Consider the following 22,661-nt stretch of genomic DNA (forward strand, 5'->3'; position numbering starts at 1 on the left):
GAAGGGCCACAGATGGACAGTGCTGGTGACAAAAGCCTCCATACTTACACATGAGTGCTGGTCAGCTCCTGGCAACCCCCTTCTTTACTCCCTCCTGACCCCGTGAGTGGCACCTGCCTGACAAGTGGATTCTGGGCTCCATACAGACTCCTTACCTGGCTGGATGTTTTCTCTGATGATGGTGACATGCTGGTCTCTGTCTGGCCGGGTGTGTTCATGCCAGAACCCAACCACATGGCCCAGCTCATGCGCCACAATGCCAAACTTGTCACAGTTTTTTCCAATGGATATGGCCTGCGGGCCTCCTCCTCGGCGCCCAACGTAGGAACAACAGCTGGACAATTGCAGAAATACCCTGGTCAGCAGATCAGGAAATGGCAAGAGTCTAACTCCCCCTCGTGTGTGTGTGTGTGTGTGTGTGTGTGTGTGTGTGTGACTCGAAAAGAACACAGACTTTCAGAGCTGAAAACGATCTCAATTGTCCACCTTCCCTCGATGCAGGAATTCCCTCCAAAACTGGTTCTTGACCTTTTTGGTGGTCATGGATTCCCCTGCGAATCCAAAGAAAGACATGGCTTCTCTTCCAGGGAAAAAACACATACCGTCCCCCACTCTTCTACCCCCAAGTTTCTGCTGGACCATCTCTGATGACAAGGAGGAGACAGTGGAAGGAGCCCGCTGAGTTTCTGTAAAGTATGAGTATGAGTCTTGATACTACTATCAGAGGAGACTTAGAGGTGACTCCCTTCTGGGCACAATATTTTTTAATATATATTCATTACTCCTAATATAGAAAGGTATAAAAAAAATTAAAATGGCTCCTAGTCCCACCACTCAGATAACTTCTATAAAATATTTAAAAAATACATGCCTATGTTACAAAAGATCTAAGTATTAAGGCTTCAAAGATAACCACTGTTAACAGTTTCTTAAATGTTCTTCCAGAAAATGTAATACATCTATATACATATATATATTTTAATTACAAAATATGCCATGTTGTCCTTCATCTTGTCTTTTTTCCTCCTTAATTTAGACTTCTTTTTATAACAGCACATGTAGACTTCTCTCATTTTTTTTCAAAGCAACATAATATTAAAATCTGTTTGATCAGTCTGCCGTTAATGTACATTTAGGCTGACCCCAGTTTTTGCTATTTAAACGGAGCCTCAGGAGAGAAGGAGACAAAATAAATACACAAATAAACAGCAAAATGCAAAACAAAGAAACCACTGGGGTCGTACTTGTTCATGGTAGGGTAAATTCCTAGCAATGAGATTAATGGATAGAAGGGTATGTGCATTTGAAATTTTGATAGTTACTATGAAATTGCAATTCCCAAAGGTTGTTTCATTATATGCCCACTAATAGTATATTTAAAAGCCCTGTTTCCCCACAACTGGGCCAGCACTGGTTTTGCCAAACTATTTTTGCCAATTCGATAGATGAAAAGTGGTATTCAACTGTACTGAAATTGGCTAGTTTTTCATGTTTTATGTGACATTCATATTTTTTTCTTGTGAACTATGAAATCACATCTTCCCCCCAATTTTTTTTTTAGGTTGTCCATCTTTTTATCACTGATTTGTAAGAACCTTTTGTAAATTAGGGAAACAAATCTTTGACTATCTATCAAAAGTGTTAACCAAGATTTTTCTCCCTTTGTTATTTCTCATTTGACTTTGTCTTTTATGTGTTGTTTTTGTTTTGTTTTCGCCAGACAGAATTTTAAAATTTTAATGTAACGTCTTTCTTATGTCCTGCTTAGAAAGGCCATCTACATCCCAAGATTATGAGTAAAATCCACTGTTGCTTCCTTCTAATACTTTTCAATTTTCTGTTTTTCTTTTCTTTCCTTTCTTTTTAAAAACGTTTACATCTTTGATCTACCTAGAATTATTTTTGGTGTAAGAAGTGAGTAGGATTCCAGCTTTATTTTTTTTCACAAGGAGCTATTTAATTATCCCAATATTCAAATATTCCAATTGATTAATCCATCTTTCTTTCACTCATTTAAAATGCTACCTACATCCACGTACAAGTTTATTTTAAACTCTTTTGTTTCATATATCTATTTTTCCTTGAGATCCAAACAGCTTTGCTATTATCTTCATTTGTATTTTAATATCCTATATGTTGGAATAGGACATCAGGCCCCTTTCTGTCCCCTCCCCTACCACTGTCCCTGTCACTACTGTTTGTCCTTGCTCTCTCTCTCGGTTATTTCTATGTGGTCATTCCTCCAGAAAAACTCTAATATTGTTTATTCAAGCTCTAAAAAATATATACATACATACATATACATACACACACACACACTCACACACATACAAAGTTGTTGTTTAAATCAGAATGGCAGAATGGCATGAATTTATAGATTATTTTAGAAAGTTCTGACATCTTTACTATGTTGGGTATTTCCATACGAGGAAATAGTATGCATTTCCATTTTTACTTCTTTTTTAAAAGTTTCTTAGAGTTTTGGCATTTTCTTCCCGTAGGTCTGGCATATGTTTGCATTTTTGTTAAGTTAATTCTTAGATATATTATCTACTATGTTTCTATTAAAGTTGTGATTTTTCCCATTATGAAAGTGTATCAAATTATTTCATTAAAGGAAAAGTAGTTAATTTTTTGTTTATTAATTTTGTAATCAATCACCTGAATAGGGTCTCCTTTTGTTTCTGATAGTTTTTCAACTGATTTGGGGGTTTTTTTAGGCATACATCACATTAACTTCAAACAATACAAACTTTGCCTTGTTCCTGCCAATATTCATTTTGTTTCTCTCTCTCTTGTCTAATTACATTAGCTAGTATTTCCAAAAGTAATGTTAAATATCTTCAAATTGTTCCTGATTCTAACAGAAATGCTTCTAGGATTATCATTGATAAACATGATGTGGGCTTTTGGGAGAGACATATAGATACACACACACACATATACACACATACATATCTGTGTGTGTGCAAGTCAATGATCTATCCCTGACATCTATTCCTGCACTACCTTGACAATTAAAACAACAAAGGCATGTTGAAATATGCAGATGTCTTTTCAGCATCTATTGAAACATGAATGTGGCTTCTCTCTTTTGATCTACCAATATGTTGAATCATGCAAATAGATTTCCTAGTGTTGAACTAGTTTTGAATTCCTTCAATAAACCTTCTTGGCAGCCTACTCTTCTATTCTTGTACTGCTGGGTTCTAGGTGCCAATATTTTAGTTAGGATTTTGCATGACTATTCATATCAGTTGAGTCTATAATTTTCTCTTTTTTTGGTGCCATCTTTTTCATTTTGGGGTAGCAACACCATGATAGTCCCTTTAAAGTAAATTGGAATAAAGTGTTCTTTTTTATGCTCTAAAAAGCTTAAATAGTACCAGAATAATTTGTTCCTTGAAGTTTTGAAAGAATTCATCTGTGAAATTCTAGATTTGGTGCTGTGGGGGAAAAGTTTTTTGTTCAATTTTTCAATTTTGTTCAAAGTTACTCGTCTGTGCCAGCACTTTGTATTGACCTTCAAGCCATTCACGTTATCCAGAGTTCCACATTTCTTGCCCTAGAGTTTTGTAAAGTACTCTTTTATGATTTTGTGGAATCTGTGATTATTTCTCTCTTTTTGATTTCTGATTTTGTGTATTTCTGCACTGTCACTTTTTTGTCTTTGACTGACAAATAAGCAATTTGTCTACTACAGTTTTTTTATTTGTTTACTCAAAGAATTTACTCTTCGATTTATTTGTACTGTAATGTGTAACCATGTCCATTTTGTTGTACTCTCATTAGGTTTATTTTGTTATGGTGGTGGGTTTTATGTAGTTATTTATTTGCTAACTTCTTTGAATTGAATATTTCATCGTCATTCTTACTTAGTGATGTGAATATCTGAGGCTGTGAGTTTTCTTCTGGACATAGCTTTGCCCATATCTCTTCAATTTTGAACTGTAGGGCTTTCATTATCTAGGCATCTTGTAATTTTAATCCTGATTTATTTATGACCCAAGAGTTGTAAAAATGAGAGCTTTTAACTTAGCAGGTAATACAGGAATACTTATTTTATTTTTGTTGTTGTTGCTATGTTATTATTATGTCTAGTTTCATTGCTTTGCAATCAGAGAATATTTTAATGTTATTTCTGCCTTTTAGAATTCACTGATGTTTTCTTAACACTTAATAGATGGACAATGTCTATAAATGTTCACTAGGTATTTAAAAATGTATTATCAGGTTATAGAATCTGATAGATTCATAAGGCTACCTCTATTAACTATATTTTTCCAGTCCTCTACAAATCTCCACTTTTTTTTTTTTGGTCAACTTGACATTGATCTACTTGGGTTGACAGAAATGAAATAAAGTCTCCTGCTGCTGGTGTTTCTGTCGATTTCCTCTCAAAATCCCGGGGGCTTGTTTTATGACTCTTAATGCTATGCTATTTGGTGCATAAAGATTTATGAGAGTTATATTCTCATTGTAGCTTGTACTCTTTCTCATTATAAAGTGTCTCACCTTTTTTTTTTTTTTAACATGTTCTGCCTTTAAAAACAAACTAAGCAAAACAAAAACACCTTGTCTACAACTAGAATTGTGATCCCAGTTTTCTTTTTGTTTGCATTTGCCTGTAAGCCTTCTTTCCTTTTACTTTTAAACCTTTCTGGGTCATATTCCCCAGTAGTCATCTCATGTATACAGCATGTAGCTGAATTTCAGTTTTTGAACTAATATGGGAAACTTTTTCTTTCAGTAGGAGAGTATATCACACTTACATTTATTGGCATAAACTTATTGGATAAGTTTATTCATAATCCAATCATCTTATTATTGTTATGTTTCCTGGAGGAAGTCTGTAAGCCCATGGAGCCCATAAAATTACATGCAGAATTTTGCTCCATCACAAGGGATCCCATAGATTCATCAGCTTCTCAGTGAGATCACTGGTCCCAAATTGGCTCAGAACCACTTCTCTGTATGAAACACTCCCAGTTCCTTCAACTGCTCCCATGACAGGAGATCCAGGTGGCTTCCTCCACCTATTCTGTCTCTGGATTGTGAACTCGTTGAAGGCAAGAAGAGTTTCTGACAAAAGCTAGGCCTCTGTATATTTCAGCATATTGGAAACACTTTGTTTATAGCAAATATTCAAGACCTATAAGTCATCTGACTTGTCTATCTCTGATTACGCCGAGGTGAACTTGCGTTCATGAACTTACCCACAGGTTCTGTAACTGAACACAATAAAGCTTTCTTCATCAGTCCTCTCAATGAAGGTCACACAGGTGTGCTTCTCCCAGTGCCTCATGGCCTGCTTAAAGATGGCCCTCTGGCTTCCTGAAACGACAGGGCAGGTGCTCATCATCTGACTTGTGGGGCCATACTTTCCTTTGATGCTCTAAGTTACACTGTCTTATGACAAAGCTTGTTCTAATGATTAAAAAAATCTTGTTCAGGTGATCCAGAATAAAAATGCACTAGGACTAAGAATTTCTCTGCTAAGAATGCAATATAAGTTTCCTGAATTACCAAAACTTAGAGAGTAGGAGTTTGTGAATTGGAAGAGAGGGTAAAAATATTTACGTACTTTTGTTAGGGTTTTTTTTTTGGGGGTGGGGTGGGAGGTAATTAGGTTTACTTATTTATTTATTTTTTTAATGGAGGTACTGGGGATTGAACCCAGGACCTTGTGCATGCTAAGCATGTGCTCTACCACTTGAGCTATACCCTCCCCACTAAAAGGGTAAAAACGGATTTTCAAAATGTCCTCAGCTTCCCAATTTTTCTTTTGTATTGAGAGTACTTTTCTAAAGTTTAAAAAATGTTACTCAGGCTCTTCAATTTGGCAGTTTTAGGCTCGTGAAGTAACTCACCAGCACTGCACCCCACCCCTTTACCTGATTTTCTACCTACAGGAGGGTATCCCCATGTGCTCCAAAGTTCTATTTGCACAGACAGTCATGCTACTTTTGCATCAGGGTTCAGTGTTTGCTGGGGGATCCTGGAGCCTAGTTTTCTACAAGGCCTTTGAAAACAGGTGAATTTCATACTTTGTCTGAACTTTTCTCCATATTTCTCTGATTAGAAATGTGTTGAAAAATAAAGCAATATGTAAATTGTCTGGGAGCAAGAATAAAGCAGCTGTAAGCTCTAGGCTAATAGTATAAGTCAATAAGTATTCTTTTCAAAATCTATCAATCTGAAATAAAGAAGACTACTGCATTTTGATTTTATTAGAAACAATGAGAAGGATTTATAAAAATAGTTATTTGGGAAGTACACAGAATGGCTAGGGGCGGGATCTGAATTCTAGAATGAACTTGTTGCAAAAAACAAACAACCCAACAAACCATTGGGAGGCTCCCAGTCTAGAAGACGTGGATGTACCATATTGTTGTCCTTATCAAAACATAGACTGAAGAGTAACTTAGCTGTCTATTTTTGGGGGGACACCTTGACTCTTTTAGTTCAAATTGTTTATAGCTCAATTACTCACCAAATTAGCAATCCTACTAGTGACAGAATAACAAAAATCTCTGTGTAAAGACAGTTCTCTACATTAAATTAGTTAATTTTGATAAAGGTTATATAAATCTTTGGCCAGAAAAGCAGACCAGATCTGAAAGAACCTGGTTAAAATACCAAAGAACAAGTTAGTAGCTAATGACAATTCCTACAAGTCAACTCTTTAGGCACATGTCTCTCTCTCTTATGCAGAAGAGAGCCCCTTGAGGACGGGATGATGTCTTAGTCATTTTTTTATTACCAGCACCTAATTAAGGGTCTGGCACCGGAAGCCCCAGGTTAATGCTGCGGGGGTAGAAGGGAACCAAGGGCATGGATGCCGCCGGGGAGAGAGAGAGGGAGGGGGTGGCTCCGTGGAAGAGGAGGCGCTCATACTCTCTTCCAGGCTGCAGGTCCCTGTTGCCAAGGTCGTCACAGTTCCTTTGCTCCTCAGAGGTTCTCAGTGGCTTTGGCAAGCCATTAGGACAACTGCTTCATCAACAACTTCTTGTAGTAGAAGTCACAGAAAGGGATAGGAGACAAACTGAGACATGCTGTCCACGCGGAGAGCCTGGAAAAGGCAGCTCCTATGGCCTTTCACTCAAGCATTCAACTCACACTGGCCACAAGCCTGCTGTGGGCACAAGTGTGGACGGTCTACTGCTAGTCCTTGTTCCAGGTGTTGGAGATAAAGAATGAAAACCAGACAGGAAAAATAGCCCTCCTCCCACAGTGCTTGCATAGAGACAAAAAATAAAAATACAAGTAAACCAGCCACGCCATTTGATCTGAGACTCCACTGATAAGAAGGCAACCAAGAGAAGATGTGGGGAAGAACTGTCCAGGCAGACAGGAGAGCAAGTGCTAGTGTGCTGAGGAGACAATGAGGTGGGCACGTCCCAGAAGAGAAAGACGGCTGGTGAGGTCAGTGCACCAGGATCAAGGAGGAGCGAGGAGGAGTGAGGGGTAAAGGACTAGGTGGGAGAGGGGGCAAGGGCTGCCTTAGAGACCTTGGTCAGGAGTTTCAGTTTCATTAATGGTGCTGGGACACCATTAGATGACGTATTTATTTTAAAGAGAATGATACCAATAGCAAACAATTACTAATTACTATCTACGAGGCACTATTCTAAGTGATTTTTCTAAATTAACTCATATAATTCTCAAAACACCCTCAGAAACAAGGTAGAAAGTATTATCATCCCCATTTAGAGAAGAGGGAACTGAGGCATCGAGAGGTTAAGTAACTTTCCCCAGGATGCACTGCTGGTAAGTGCCTCGGCCAGGATTGGACCCAGGTGGTCCATCCAACCATGTCTACTGGCCACTCTGGTTACCCCGTGGTGCACTGATGAGGGTGTGGGGGGGTCCAGGATGCTTATGCAGACAGAGAATAGGTAAGTCACCATGCGCAGCTGCTCACATACCCACTGTGCAAACCATGTCCATCCTTCAAGGCCAGGGTCATGTGTCCCCCTCTGCAGGAAGCCTCAGGGAACAGGTGACCACCTCTAAGGAATTAGCCCCAGCAGAGACTGCAGTTTCCCCAGGCTGAACACACTGGACCCCAAGGGCACAAGGGAGCTTTAGCAGGTGAGACTGCTGTGGCCCCAGCATCCACTCCATCTCATTTGAGCCCTTCCAGGGAAGACTCTGCCAAATTAGGGAGACAAAGCACCCAGCCCCAAAGCAGGCCTCATCTGGAGGTACTGACCAGTGAAGTTCCCTCCAATGACATAAGGAATGACCCCTCCTGGCCATATCCTCTCTGTCCTTGAGGTTGTGGCTCTTCGGACACGGGGAGGGAAGGTCTCAGCTCCAGCACGTAAGGTCCCAGGGCTCTGCGGAAGCACGGCATTCTCCTTGCCATCTGCAAAACAGTCATGCTGCCATTTACTTTGCTTTGAATTCCTCCTGTGTGTATGGGTAAGATTATATTATCCATGAATCCACAAGAGGGGATATTCAAAACAAATATTCTAAAGGGGATGTTTGGTCTGGTCAGGATTTTAAACCTGGGTGGTAGTTTTCCAGATGGGGTAAGTGTAGTAAATGTCCAGGTCTATGATGGAAGTGGAGGCGCACTGGAAGCCTTGAACGAAGCTGCATGGGGCTCAAGGGCAGCCCATGAGCCACAGAATTAGGTGGCCAGGACACTCACAGCCCTTTAGGATGGAGCCCAGTTAGGAGTGTACTCTCTTCTCAGAGCCACGGACCTCGGGGAGAACAAGCTGAGTCAGTCCCCTGCCTTGACCAAATACGATCAATATTGTAAATTTGGGAAATAATTTGGCCAGTATGACAAATGAAGTGAGCCAGTCTGTGATGCTGGGAAAATTAATTCTTTGTAAGATAAACCCCTGGAAAATGTCTCATAAAATCCCCCAGCTCCCCTGGATCTCTCTGCACATCTGGACCTTCAAGGGAGGAATGTAGGGAAGAAATGGAGCCTCTCTAAGGTTCTGAGTTCGAGGTATGGTCCCTAGAAAACAGAGATAGACAGGTGGGTAGACTCTCTCAAACCTGCAGCAATCGAATAATTGAATCCACATTAGTTGTATTCATCACTCAGACAATTTAAGGTTTTGTTTTCAGTCTGCTTGCTTACCCTCATCAGTCTCACTGGCAGGATTTTCTCTTTAGTTGTATATTTTTCCCCTTAAAAGTCAGCTTTTGGTTTTGTTGATTCTTTTCATTTTCATTGTTCCACTCATTTTGTTAATTTTCTTTATTTTCATTTATTTTATTCTGATGTTTCCTGCCTAGCTTCTTTTCTCTCTTTTAAAAAAAAAATTGAGGTATGTCACACACCATAATAATCACCATCTTAAAGTGTACAATTTAGGGCTTTTTAGTATACTCACAAAGCTGTGCAACCATCACCGCTACAGAAGCCCACACTTTCATCACCAACGAAAGAAACTCTGTATCCATTAGCACTCCCTCCTTCCAGCCTTTGGCAACCAGTAATCCACTTTCTGTTTCTATGGATTTGCCTATTCTGGACATTTCCTATAAATGGAATCATGCATCATGCGGCTTTTTGTGTCTGGCCACTTTCACTTAGCATGTTTTCAAGGTTCATTCATGTTATAGATTGTGTCAGTACTTTGTTAGGTTATATGGCTGAATAATAATCCATTGTGCAGATATACCACATTTTGTTTATCCATCCCTCAGCCGGTGGACTTTTTGGCTATCATAAATAATGCTGTTACAAACATTAACGTGCACATTTTTATGTGGACATATATTTTCGGTTCTCTTGGGTATGCGCCAAAGAGTGGAACTGTTAGGGCACATGGTAACTCTATGTTGAATCTTTTGGAGAACCACCAGATTGCTTTCCAAAGCACCCGCGCCATTTTACATTCCCACCAGCAAAGCGTCAGGGTTCCACTGTCTCCACATCCTCACCAGCACTTGTTATCATCAATCTTTGATTATGGCCATCCTAATGGGTGTGAAGTGGCCTCTCAGTGTGGCTCTGATTTGCATTTCCCTAATGACGAATGATGCTGAGTATCTCTTCATGTGCTAATTAGTCATTTGTATAACTTCTTCGGAGAAATGTCTATTCAAATCCTTTGTCTATTTCTTAATTGGGCTGTCTTTTTATTGTAGTGTTATCATTATTCTTTATATATTCTGGATACCAGATCTTTATCAGATATATGATTCGCAAATATTTTCTTCTGTTCTGGAGGCTGTCTTTTCATTTTTATGATAGTGTCTTTTGAAGCACAAAAGTTTTTAATTTTGACGAGGTTCAATTTGTCCATTTTTTCCTTTTGTTGCTTGTGATTTTTGTGTCATATATAATAAATTACAGGCTTACCTCACTTAATTGTGCTTCATTTTATTGTCTGTGTTTTACATATTGAAGGTTTGTGGCAACCCTGAGTTGTTAGATGATGGCTAGCATTTTTAGCAATAAAGTATTTTTTAATTAAGGTATATACCTTGTTTATTCAGACATAATGCTTTTGCACACTTAATAAGCTACAGTATAGTGTAAACATAACTTTTACATGCAATGGGAAACAAACAAAAAGTTGTGTGATTCACTTTATTATGGTATTCACTTTATTGCTGTAGTCTGGAACTGACACCACAATATTTCTGAGGTACGCCTGTACAGCTTAACCCTACCACATAGTGATTTATATCTATGCTTTCTTTTAGAGTTCTATAGCTTTAGCTCTCTTATACTTAGGTTTTTGATTATTTTGACTTAATTTTTGTATATGGTGTGAGGCAGGGGTCTAATTTCATTCTTTTCTATGCAATATCCTGTTGTACTAGCATCATTTGATGAAAAATCTAGTTTTTTTCCCCATTGAATTGTCTTGGCACCCTTATCAAAAATTAATTGGCTATCCTTTTCTAGCTTCTTGAGTAGAAAGTTTGGCACATTAATTTTCAATCTTCCTTATATTCTAATATTAACACTTAAGGCTAAAATTTCTCTGATTCCTCTTTACCTGCATCCTATCTTTGACACTTGCATTTCAATGTTAGACATTGATACGTTCTCTAAGTTTCATTTCAACTTTCTTCTTTGATTCCTGAATTATTTAGAGGTGTGATTTTTAATTTCTAAACACTTGTCTCTAAAATGTGGGCGTTATTGATCTCTAACATTGCTTTGTGTTCCAAGGACCTATCTTCTAAGGCAGGAGTCAGCAAACTTTTTCTATAAAAATATAGACAGTAAATGTTTTAAGTTTTGTGGTTAATATATTTTTTGTTGCAACTACCCAGCTCTGCTATTGTAGTGTGAAAGCAGCCACAAACAGTATGTAAATGAATGGGCATGGCTGTGTTCCAATGTTTTATTTGCAAAAACAGATGGCAGGCTGGATTTGGCCTCCTGGCCATGGATGCTGGCCCATGCTCCAAGGTATCAATTCTTTGATGTTTTGAGTCTTGCTTTGTAGCCCAGTACATGACTGATTTTATAAATATTCCATACATCCTTGAAATAATGTGCACCAAAATTGATGGTTGAAGGATGCTACATATGTTGTTCAAATATTCTACCTACAATTATTTGTGGCTCCTTAGTGTATTAGCTACTGAGAAAAGTGCTTTAAACAACCTTGAGAACATTGATTGTGAATTGTCATCTCCTTTTAAAAAAATTTTTTGCTTTATATTGTCCAAGGCTATGTTGGTTAAGTAATATGAGTTAAGGATTGTTAAGTGTTTCAGTTAAATTGTTTCTTTTATCATTAAATACCTTTATCTGTAATAATGTTCATCCATAATAAAGACTATTTTAGCTGATATTAATATTGCTATACCAGCTTTATTTTGAGCAGTGTTTGCCTCGTATAGCTTTTCTCCATCCACTTATTTTCAATCTTTTTGTGTAATTATGTCTTTTGTTTTAAATGAGTCATTTAACAGATATTATTCTGTGAGCAAATTAGATTTCCCACAACAAATGATAAAACGACCTTTGCAGTGGTCATAATGCTGAGGTTCAATATTTTTGTTTACTGTATGTTAAATAGTTTTTGTAAATTGAAAATTTCATTGAGATAATCGTAGATTCACATGCAGTTGTAAGAAATAATACAGAGAGATTTTGTGTACCCATTACTCTCTTTCCTCTAATAGTAACATTAAACTGTAGTACAACATCACAACTGGGATATGGACATCCACTGATCTCATTTCCAAGCATTATGTATACTTGTGTGTCTAATTCTACACAATTTAATCATATCGTATGGGTTTGTGTATCCACCACCACTCAAGATACTGAATAGTTCCATCACCATAAGGATCTCTCATGTTTCCATTTTAAAGTCATATCTGCCTCCCTCCCCCTCTCTCTCAACCCAAACCTAAACTCTCAACCATTAATCTGTTCTCCATTTCAGAAAAATTTTTCATTTGAAGAACATTATTTAAATGGAATCCCACAGTATATAACCTTTGGGAATCAACTTTTCTCACTTAGCGCAATTCCCTGGAGACTCACCCAAGTTGTTGCATGTGTCAATAGTATCTTTTTATTGCTGAGTAGTACTCCACGGTATGTATACACCACAGTTTGTTTAACCATTCACTTGCTGAAAGACATCTGAATTGATTCCATCTCTTGCAAACAAAGCTGTTATGAACATTGATGTAGAAGTGTTTGTGTGAAGATAACTTTTTATTTTTCTGAGATAAATATCCGAGAGTGGAACTGCTGGGTCACATAGTAATTGGGTTTATTTCTGGGTTCTCTACTCTATTCCATTGATCAGTGTGCTTATCCCTCTGCTATAACACTGTCTTGAGTACTGTAATTATATACAGTCAATCCTCCATATTCATGGGTTTCATTTCAGAGATTCAACCAACTGTGGATTGAAAAAAAATTTTTTAATTCCATAAAGTTCCAAAAAGCAAAACTTGAATTTGACATGCACCAGCAAATATATAGCATTTACATTGCATTAGGTATTATAAGTAATCTGAAGATGATTTAAAGTATATGAGAGGATATGAATAGTTCATACGCAAATACTATGTCATTTCATATAAGGGATTTGAGCATCCATAGATTTTTGGTATCAATGAGGGGCCCTGGAACCAATCCCCCAGGGATACTGAGGAAGGACTGTAGTAAGTCTTAATATCAGGTGGAGTGATTACTGTCACTTTAGACTTCTTTTCCACAATTGTTTTAGCTATGCTTATATATAAATTTTAAAATAAGCTTATCTATGCCTACAAAAAAAATCATGCTGTGATTTTAATGAGAATTATATTCAAATTATAGATCAATCTAGATAGAATCGGCATCTTTACTACATTAAGTCTTTCTTCCAACCATGGACACAGTATGCCTCTCCATTTATGTAGGTCTTTCTTGATTTCTTTCATCAACATTGTGTAATTTTCAGTATACAGATATTATACATGTTTTTTAAGTGTACAAGTGTTTCGTTTTTAATTGAGTGATTATAAATGCTATTGTTTTTTTAATTTTGGTTTTTGCATATTCATTATTAGGCACGTGTAAGCATTTTTGTGTTTTGGTCTATTCTGCCATCATGCTAAACTCATTTATTAGTTCTAGAAATTTTTTGTTTGTTGTAGATTCCTTGAAATCTTCTACATAGACAAACATGTAATTTGGATAATAGGAACCATTTTATTTCTTCCTTTCCAATTTGTATGCCTTTAATTTATTTTTCTTGCCTCATTGCATTGTCTATAACTTCCAGAACTATTTTGAATAACAATACAAAAGCAAATATCCTTGTCTTGTTCCAGATCTTAGAAGGATTCTAGATTCAAACTTTCACCATTAAGTGTGATGTAAGCTGTGGTGTTTTTGGTTAATGCTCTTTATCAAGTTAAGATAATTTCTCTATATTCCTAATTTGCTGAGTTTTTATCATAAATATGTTAGATTTTGTTAAATGCTTTTTCTGCATCAATTGATGTTATCATAGGATTTTTCTTTTTCTCTTATTGATATATAGTAAGCTTACATTGATTAATTTTCATATGTTGGAACAGCCTTGCATACCTGGAATAAATTCCACTTGATTATAGTGTACAATTTTTATACATTTTTGTCATTGATTTGCTAATACATTGTTGAGAATTTCTACATTTAAGTGTAGTTAGGTTTGAGGTGTGTCTGTCATAAACAGCAAAGACCTAGATTTTATTTTCTTGTTGTTGTTCAACCTGACAATCTCTCTTTTAATAGCTGAATTACACTTATTTTATAACTGATATACCTGGGCTTATTTACTTCTTTTTTTGGCTTTTGTGCTAACTATTTGCTATTTTTTCTTTGCTGTTTCTTTTTCTCCTTTACTGCTTTATGTTGAATTAAGATATTTTTCTGTATTTACTTTTTATTTCTATTATCTCTTTTCTATTTTTTAGTGTTGCCTTTAATTTTTAACATTTCATTCTTGACTTAAAAAAATATAAAGGATGAGTGAATTAGAAGATATATCTAAAGAAATTAGAATCTCCATTCTCATTCTGAAAATACAGCATCTTAAGATATTTTAATTTGTAAACAGATCCTCCAATTTTTCATGTTAGTTTCTACTTACTTTTATTAAAATCCCAAATTAGTCAATATTACCAAAGATTCGTATGTTGCAATATAGGTTTATATCTATGTTCATATTCACCCATTTCCTTGCTTACTTCTACTTCTTGCATCTCCAAATATCTTTCCTGGAAATGAATGCATCTTTTATTATTCTTTCATGATGATAATAAGCTCTCTCAGTTTATTTTGTCTTCATTCAGTTTATTTCATCCTCACTCTGGAAGCAAAATTTAGCTGAGAATGTATAGAATTCTAAGTTGACAGTTTCCCTCAGCACTTCAAAGATAGTATTTCAATGTCTTTTGGGCTTCATTGTTACCAACAGGAGGTATCCTTTTAGTTTAATGGTTATTGCTTCACTCATTATCTGTCTTATCTTTTGTTCTGTTTTCCTTCTTTTGTCCTTTGTCTTTGATGTTCCTCAGCATCATTATAATTGGCTAGATGTGGATTTGTTTGCATTCTCTGCTTGAGAATCTCTTGAAGAGAGTTGAAGTTTTACATCTTCTTTCAATTCTGGAAAATCCTAATTCCTTAACTGTTTGACCATTGCCTCCTCTTTCCCAGTCTCTATGGCAATTGTCTCATTTTCTAGATTTCCTATTGAACAGTCTCATTTTGTCCTCCATGTCTCTTCATCCTTTTTCACATTTTCTGTCTATCTCTCAGTGGTAAAAATGTGTATGGTTTCCTCACATATATTTTCTACTTCACTAATTCTCTCTTCAGTTGTGTTCAATATACTATTTCTCCCATTCCAGTTTCAATAAATATAGCTATCATTTCTAGAAGCCCTATTTAGTGGCTTCTAAATTGACCTGTTCTTTTTTCCCCACACTATAGTTTCAAATTCTTCCACTGGCTCTTTAGTCATTTTCTGTATACCTATTTAATCTTCCTCAGATTGTCCTATTATTTCTACATCTTGGGGTACTACTTCTCTAATTTATTGTCTCTGCTGATTCTCCTTCACAGATTAACTTTTCATGTTTCTAATGTTTTTATTTAAAGTTCTATTTTAAGGGAGGCTATTCCTTTCCTCGGTAGTTCCATATGCCTTCAATAGTAAGTGTGACCTTGTTTTTCATTTTTTCAAGTCTCTTCAGATTCTATGGGCCCTAGATCAATGTTTATGTTAATTTCTAAGTTAAATATTTCCATACATAGGAAATGTAAATTGAGAACTTATTCCTGTGTGAGAAACAGGCTTTAGGATTCAGTTTCTCATAGAAGATTTTTTTTTACCCCCACTTAGAACCTAGAAAAGATAGCAAGATTTCTTGTCCCTCCTCTCAACCACTGGGCAGAGTTTTTCTAGTCTTCTTTTTTTTTAATGAGTAGGAAACCCTTTGAAGGAGCTTATTTTATGCAAAATCTTAGTCTCCACTCCCCGCCTCACATGGGAGCAAGGCCACAAATCCTGAACCTTTATTGTTGTTACATTGTCATTGAAACACCTGCCCTCAGTATCCCAAATCCTGGCCCAGTTTCAATGCCCTCTGCATAGATGTGCCACCATCTGAAGTTTAGTTCTGTGGGTTTATGTTCCCTATTCTCTTCTGATCCTAACAATTTCCCTTTCTTTTCTTTGCGCTTAATGCCGTATTTTCAGTTTGGGGTAAGGGGAAGGTTACATTTTTTCCCAGCAGTTTGATGTTTGCAAAAGGGGCCCCTGCCAGTTCAGTTGCCAGAAAGTTGGTATCTAATACAATTTTAAACCTGAACATAATTGTTCTGTTGCTAGAATTTCTAGATCAGAAGTCATACACTTGCAGCTCTTGGGATAAACCCAACCCACAGATGTGTTTTGTTTGGCCTGGACATTTTTGGCCCATACTGTATTTTGTTTTTTTTTAAATCTCACTTCAGAAGCCAACATTTAAAAATCAAGGAATTTCACATAAAAATCCAGATTTTCTAGTTTTTCTTTAAAGATGAAAAGATCTGGCAACAGTGGGCCCATCTTCCATCATTTACAATGCACAGCAGTTAAGTAGCACCTGCTCCCTACAGGCAGAGCACAAATTTTCCCAGCTGCTAGAATCTATCTCCCACTTCACAGGGTCCCCTCCAGCCACTTCACCCATCGGCATTACCTGCTTGGCCTCTACAGAGATTCCAGCTTGCTATCCCAGCCCAGGACTCCAAATTGCATCCAGATTTCAAATGTGAGTTACCCTAGGAGACTGGAAGATCCGTGAGGGCAGGGACAGTGGCCAGTTCATTCACCACTCTATTCACACCCAGCACAGTGTCTGGTTGGTGGTAAGCATTTGGTGCTTTTGGATCTTGAATTCATTAATTAGAGAATGGGTGAGTTATTCTAAAAATAAACAACCAACAGTGCAAACAATTCTGTGGCAGAAACCACTCCAAAATGTTGGCAGCCCTGAAGCCCTTAATGTTTAAATCCTGAGAATCATCATGTCTTAAGTAATCACAGGCAGCGATGTAGCAAGTGGAAGTTTGTTATTCATTTCCCATATGGTTTTCAACAAGTCTCTTAATTTTCCTCTGCCGCCAACTCTCCTTTGGAGAATGGATAAAAATACTTCTCCATTCGGGGAACTAACACAAAGTCATCCCATGTTTCTCAGACAAGCTGTGCTATATATACATGTGACCTGGTATTGTTAGGACTTGTGTGCAGCGAGTCAGCATGGGAAAATCTTAAGTGCACCTGGAAAGAGACTGGGGTGTAATTTCCAGAGATGGGTTATTGAATGACAGCTTCCCCCTTGGTCCAGTGAGAAATTTAATTTGCCGAGAACTCAACACAGGAAGCATTTGCCGATTAAAAATATGTCTAAACAGATGTTCTGCTTAGCCTGGAAGAAGGATCTTAATGCAACTGTCATTATTGGATTTTCTTGGATTACTACTATCTGGAATCAGAGTCCAAATAGAAGGATGTAATTATTTATTATGGTCCAAGAGTCCTGCATTTGAAGAGGAGCTCAGGGGCGTCTGAAAGGATTTAACACGCTGGGGGTGGGGTGGTCTGGGGGATAAACTCCATTTAAATTCTCTGGCTCTGGGAGTGGACTCTTCCCTCTCTGAAAAAGCTGAGTGGCCATAGCTATTCAGTGTTCTGTCTCCAGCTGAAGGCACAGCCGTGTCATAAATAGAACCAAGCCTGACCCAGCCTTCTCAAGCAAGGAACTGCAGATTTTCTATTAGTTAACCAGTCCCTCCCAAGCTGGAAGTAAACACCCCGACAGTCCAGCCACCTGCATAACCCTCACCCCACGGGTGATGGGCAAATTCACACCTTGTCTGCGGTGAGCTTTAAAGGCTCAGTGAAAAGGGAGACTGTGGATTATTCTGCACAATGGTTCCCAAACCTGGCTGCACATTGGATTCAACTGGGGAGCTTTAAAAAAATTTTGGTGTCCATTGGGACTCAGTTAGCCTACAGGACAGCCAAGGATCTGTGGGTTTTCAAGCTCCCCAGGTGATTCAAAAGTGCAGGGAAGTTTGAGAACCACTGATAGAACCCAAAGGTTAAAAGCAAGAGGTTTGGAGTTACGGGGACTTAGGCTCAAAATAAGCACTGCCATTTACTTCCTGTGTGGCTTTAGACAAGCCCCTGTCCCTTGAGCCTTCCTTCCTGCTGCACGGTGGTGTCGTGGATATCGAACCAGGCAATGAACATCCAGCGCTGGCCATGGTAAGGGCTCCATGTGCGCTGCAGTAATGACTACCACATCTGCATTTGGGGACAGGCTCGAAAGAATGCCTAAAGTCAGTTTCTACAGTTACATGCAGATATGCTGACATAAGTAACATTCAGGGGTTCGGGTGCCACGTGATGCTCTGTGCCCAAGTTTGTGTGATCCCTGTTTTTTGGTGCAACCTGTTTCCTTTAGTGATTGCCTCAGCACAAAGCCCTTAGACACTATTACCAAAAGTGGAAGGTCTATTCTCTTTTATGAATGTGGTTCTGGAAATCAGACTCTATCAAAACAGTCACAGCTTCATTCGAGGTACAGTTACACACTCCATTTCATTAATTCCATTATCAGCCCCCAAATGCAGGCTGAGCTCTCATCTCCAGGGGAGGAGGACTCCTCAGACCAAAGGGTCTGCCAGGTGGATGCTGAGTGAGCAATTCTCTGAGCCCCCCAGCCCTCCCCAAAGCTGGAAGCACAAAAAATCCCCACCGTCAGGGCTGAGGGGAGCCACATAATGCCAGGAAATAAACCTGCTGTGGCAGCCAGCGGGCCAGGGGCTTCCCTCAGATCCTTTCTCCTGCTTGAGCAATCTCTTTTTCTGGAGGTGGTGGAAGGAGGGCAGGTTGTAATTAAAGGGGAATCTGAGATTGACACAATTTGTCTCATATTTAATTCAAACAAAAACAAGAGGCTTCCAGGCTGGTGCCAGACAGTGTCCTGGCCGGATGGATGGGAAGGCTGGAGGGACACTCAAAAAGATCTGCCCTCGCCTCACCTTTGGGGGCTCCTTCCTCCTCAGGATGCAAGGCTTGGCCTGGATGCTTAAAGACCTGCTCATCTACTGCTGTAATACAGTCATGGAACTGGCCTAACCTTGACATTATCCTCTTCAAACAAACCAGGGTCATATGAGGGGCTGGAGACTATGGATGCAGCCAGCTGCAGGGGTGTGGGGCATGGGTGGGAGAGTGCTGTCATCATCCTCCTTAAAATACTCAAGAAGATCTCTTGTCACTGTGTGAGTACCGTGTACAACCCAATCAGAGGCAGAATTTTAATGGGCTGCAGCAGCCTGATTCCTTCCTGTCATCCTTAATTGTGTTTCTGTGCAGCTGTTGAACAGCTGTGGAATCCCAGTCCAGAGGTGGACGATGCACTTTCAATGCTGGACAATGTAATTCTTGGAAGTGGCAGCGGAGAGGAAGAAGTGGAGGCGCTCCGCTTATTGAGTACCTCAAGTTCCAGACACCTGGCTATGCACTTTGCATGAATCTTTCTAATATATTTCAAATTCTCTCCAAGCCTTAGATGAGAAGTTAGATAACTTATCCAAGGTGGTAGCTACTAAGTGGCTGAGCTGAGATGCAAACCCAAGGGTGTCTGAGTGTTTGAGTTTATTTGGTTGGGTCACTTTATACCCAATAAACTAGCAAACATTAAACCTCCTGACACAGCTATTGCTGGTGAGCAGGTAAGATGCAGTGAGGGAAGGCAGTAGATAGTCTCCAAATATGGCCACACCTCTCAACCCTGTGAGCTCATGCCACCTCTCACATTAAGGGGTGGAATCTATTTTCTTTTCCTTGAAACTGAGCTGGCTTTTGGCTTGTTTTGACCAATAGAATGTGGCAGAAGTAGCATTCTGAGAGTGCTGGGTCCAAGGTTTAAGTGGATTGGTGGCTTCTGCCTCCTCCCTCTGGGAAGCCAGCTGCCACACTGGCTGGTTAGACAACTAAATAGTGAAGGTCCACGTGGATAGAGGAGCCAAGAGGAGGCACACTGAGGCACCAGATATGAGACAAAAGCTTTTTTAGACCACTAATCCCAGCCCAACTGCTAGATGAACACAGTCAAGTGAATGACTCCAGCTGACATCAGTGGAAGAACCACTCCACTGAGCCCAGGCAACCCACAGAATCGTGAAAAGTAACAAATCACCATTTGAAGTCACTATGTTTGGGAGTGGTTTTTATGCAGTAATACATCACTTAAATTGTGAAGGAAAAATTAGGTACAGCATCTACATCACTGAAGGGTGATGGCAAACCTCTCTGGTTTCATCCCAAACCCTGTGCTCCATTTCTACCACTAAGTGTGCTGGTTTCCTGTGGCCAAAATGAAGTGACACTGAGTTTGCCAGATGTCTGGGAGCTTGAAAACGCCTGTCAAAATACCTTTGAGAAAGCAAAGCAGAAAAATACAGATTTTAAGGGGACCCTGCGCACGGTCCCAGCAATATGGAGTGTGACTGAGAATTAGATGCATGTTTGTCAAATGCTGGTGTTGGGGAGTGGGAGCAAAAGAATCTGCCTCTCTGAACGAGGTCAGATTGATAAGAGGGGATCAGCAATAGAAAAGTGGGCCACAGACAGGAAGAGGAAGGACTTCCTGGCAAAGGTAGGAAAAGATGCTAAAAGTTACCAGGAGTCAGAGAAATACAAGTTAAGTAATAAAAAAGCTACTGTTTACATTATTAAAAACACTGATAACACCTAGGGCCAGGAGGATATGGTGAAAGGAGTACACTTATAAACTGCTATGGAAATGTGAATGGTTACAGCTTTTGAAATGCATTCTAGCAACATCTATTAAAGACATACTAAGTGTGTAGGGATCTATGTTCAGGAATTTTACTGCAGTATTGTCTATGATGGCAAAAACTTGGAGCGAAGTGAGTATTAACTGATAAAGGAAGGATTGAATAAATTATGGTTCATTCATACCAGGAATATTTTGAGACTATTCAAAAGAATAAATTGAAGTTAGAATAAGTGTCCTGGATGGGGTTTGCCATGAGGGATTGATGAGAGAGAAAAGCATAATGTATAAAAAACAGGTATCAAATATGATCCCATTTTTTAAAGAATGACAAAACTTATATCCACATATATGTTTATGTGCTTATATGTATGTTTATCTGTGTATGTGTGTCTGTCTCTACATCAGCATAGATATGAATATATGTGCATGGAGAAAAATGTGGAAGGATACATACCAAGTTACTAGCATATATTTCCCGGGGAAGAGTAGAAGGGTGGTATGTGGGAAAAAAGTGAAGCCGGAAGCCAAATTAAAGGGAAGAGAAAAAAAAAATACAACACTATAAAAAGCATATGATGATATCATCATATCTATGCATTTGTGTGAAATTATATATATGTAGGTGTATGTGTAAAATACACAGTCACATTAAAGCAAAACTATAACATAAAGCAAATACTGATTTGTATTCATCTCTGTACGGGATCCCTGTGCATCCCTGAAACACAGGATTCTGGCATTTAAAGATGATTCCTTTTGCTCTGAGTTAATTTTACATAGAAGAAATGCCATTGTTGGCAGTGAGCCCTGATTCCTGCAGGATTCAGGCCAGATAGAGGCCCAGCAACCTCTCTCCTCCTGCACATCAAAAAATGAGAGGCTTCCAGTGAGACACTTGCCCATAATCTCCAGGAGAGAACTCTTAGAGCGCTGGTGTGCAGACAGGCAGAGGTAGTACCTCCAGGCAGGCACCTGCTGACTGGTGGCCCTGCCCAGACAGCCACTCCCTCAGCCTCCTCTCCCAGCAGCCCAGGCCCCACCGCAGCTTTATTTTCCTTCCTTGCCTCCCACACCCACTCATTCTGCCAGACCCTTAGTTTCCAAAGTCTCACCATCCCTCCTCTCAGCTCTCAGGGCCTTTAGCTCACCAGCCAGCACTAGCGAGAAAAGTCAAGCCCAGATTGCAGAGTTTAACTGAAGGCCATCCAGTCCCCGAGCAACCACATGCCACCCTTATGCTTTTCTCTGGCAGCCTGCCCACCGCTCTCAACAAAGGGACACTCCCTCATCCCAGACTTCACTGCCTCTAGTCTACCAAGATTGAAAGTAAAAGGTACAATAAGAGGTTCCCAAAGCCAGGAACAGGGCAGGGAGAGGAAAATGGAGAGTGACCAGGACTAGATAGTGGTGATGGTGGCACAACATTGCGTGTGTACTTAACGCCACTAAATGGTACACATTAAAATTGTTAAAAAGGTAAATTTTACGTTATGTGACTTTTACAACAACTAAAAGCCAAAAAGTACCCCCAGGCCTGGCGGGGCCTCTCCTTACCCTCTCTAGCTTCCTCGTGGCTAGTATTCGTGGCTGTAGTGTTCGGCCAGCTCTCAGATGGCTGCTCTCCAAGCCCACCTAACGGAACAAAGAAGAGAAGAAATGTAAGGATGTATCAGGCTTCTTTGCCCCAGCACCAGGAAATAAGGGAACAAATCTGGTCACCTGCGAGATGATCAGAATCAGCAGTGGATCAGTAAAGATTTGTTCAACAAAGGATGACCAGGCTCCTACCATGTGCTGGGTACTGTTCTAGACACTCAGGTCCAACAGAACCCGCTTTCTTACAACCATGAACATGGTTCACA

The 22,661-nt window shown here is 39.1% G+C and overlaps 1 protein-coding gene across 1 annotated transcript in view; it reads right to left on the reverse strand.

Moving 5' to 3' along the window:
* Nucleotides 1-22,661, reverse strand: part of TLL2 (tolloid like 2) — a 118,714-nt gene that overhangs the window by 46,699 nt on the left and 49,354 nt on the right. Inside the window, exons 3-6 of the mRNA XM_010974377.3 lie at nt 22,354-22,431; nt 8,216-8,371; nt 5,217-5,334; nt 156-334 (exon numbers count right to left, since the gene is read on the reverse strand). Coding sequence (XP_010972679.3) covers nt 156-334; nt 5,217-5,334; nt 8,216-8,371; nt 22,354-22,431 — 531 coding nt within the window. The remainder of the gene's footprint in view (nt 1-155; nt 335-5,216; nt 5,335-8,215; nt 8,372-22,353; nt 22,432-22,661) is intronic.

This window comes from Camelus dromedarius, chromosome 8 (assembly GCF_036321535.1).
Source record: "Camelus dromedarius isolate mCamDro1 chromosome 8, mCamDro1.pat, whole genome shotgun sequence".
Classification (NCBI taxonomy): Eukaryota; Metazoa; Chordata; class Mammalia; order Artiodactyla; family Camelidae; genus Camelus; species Camelus dromedarius.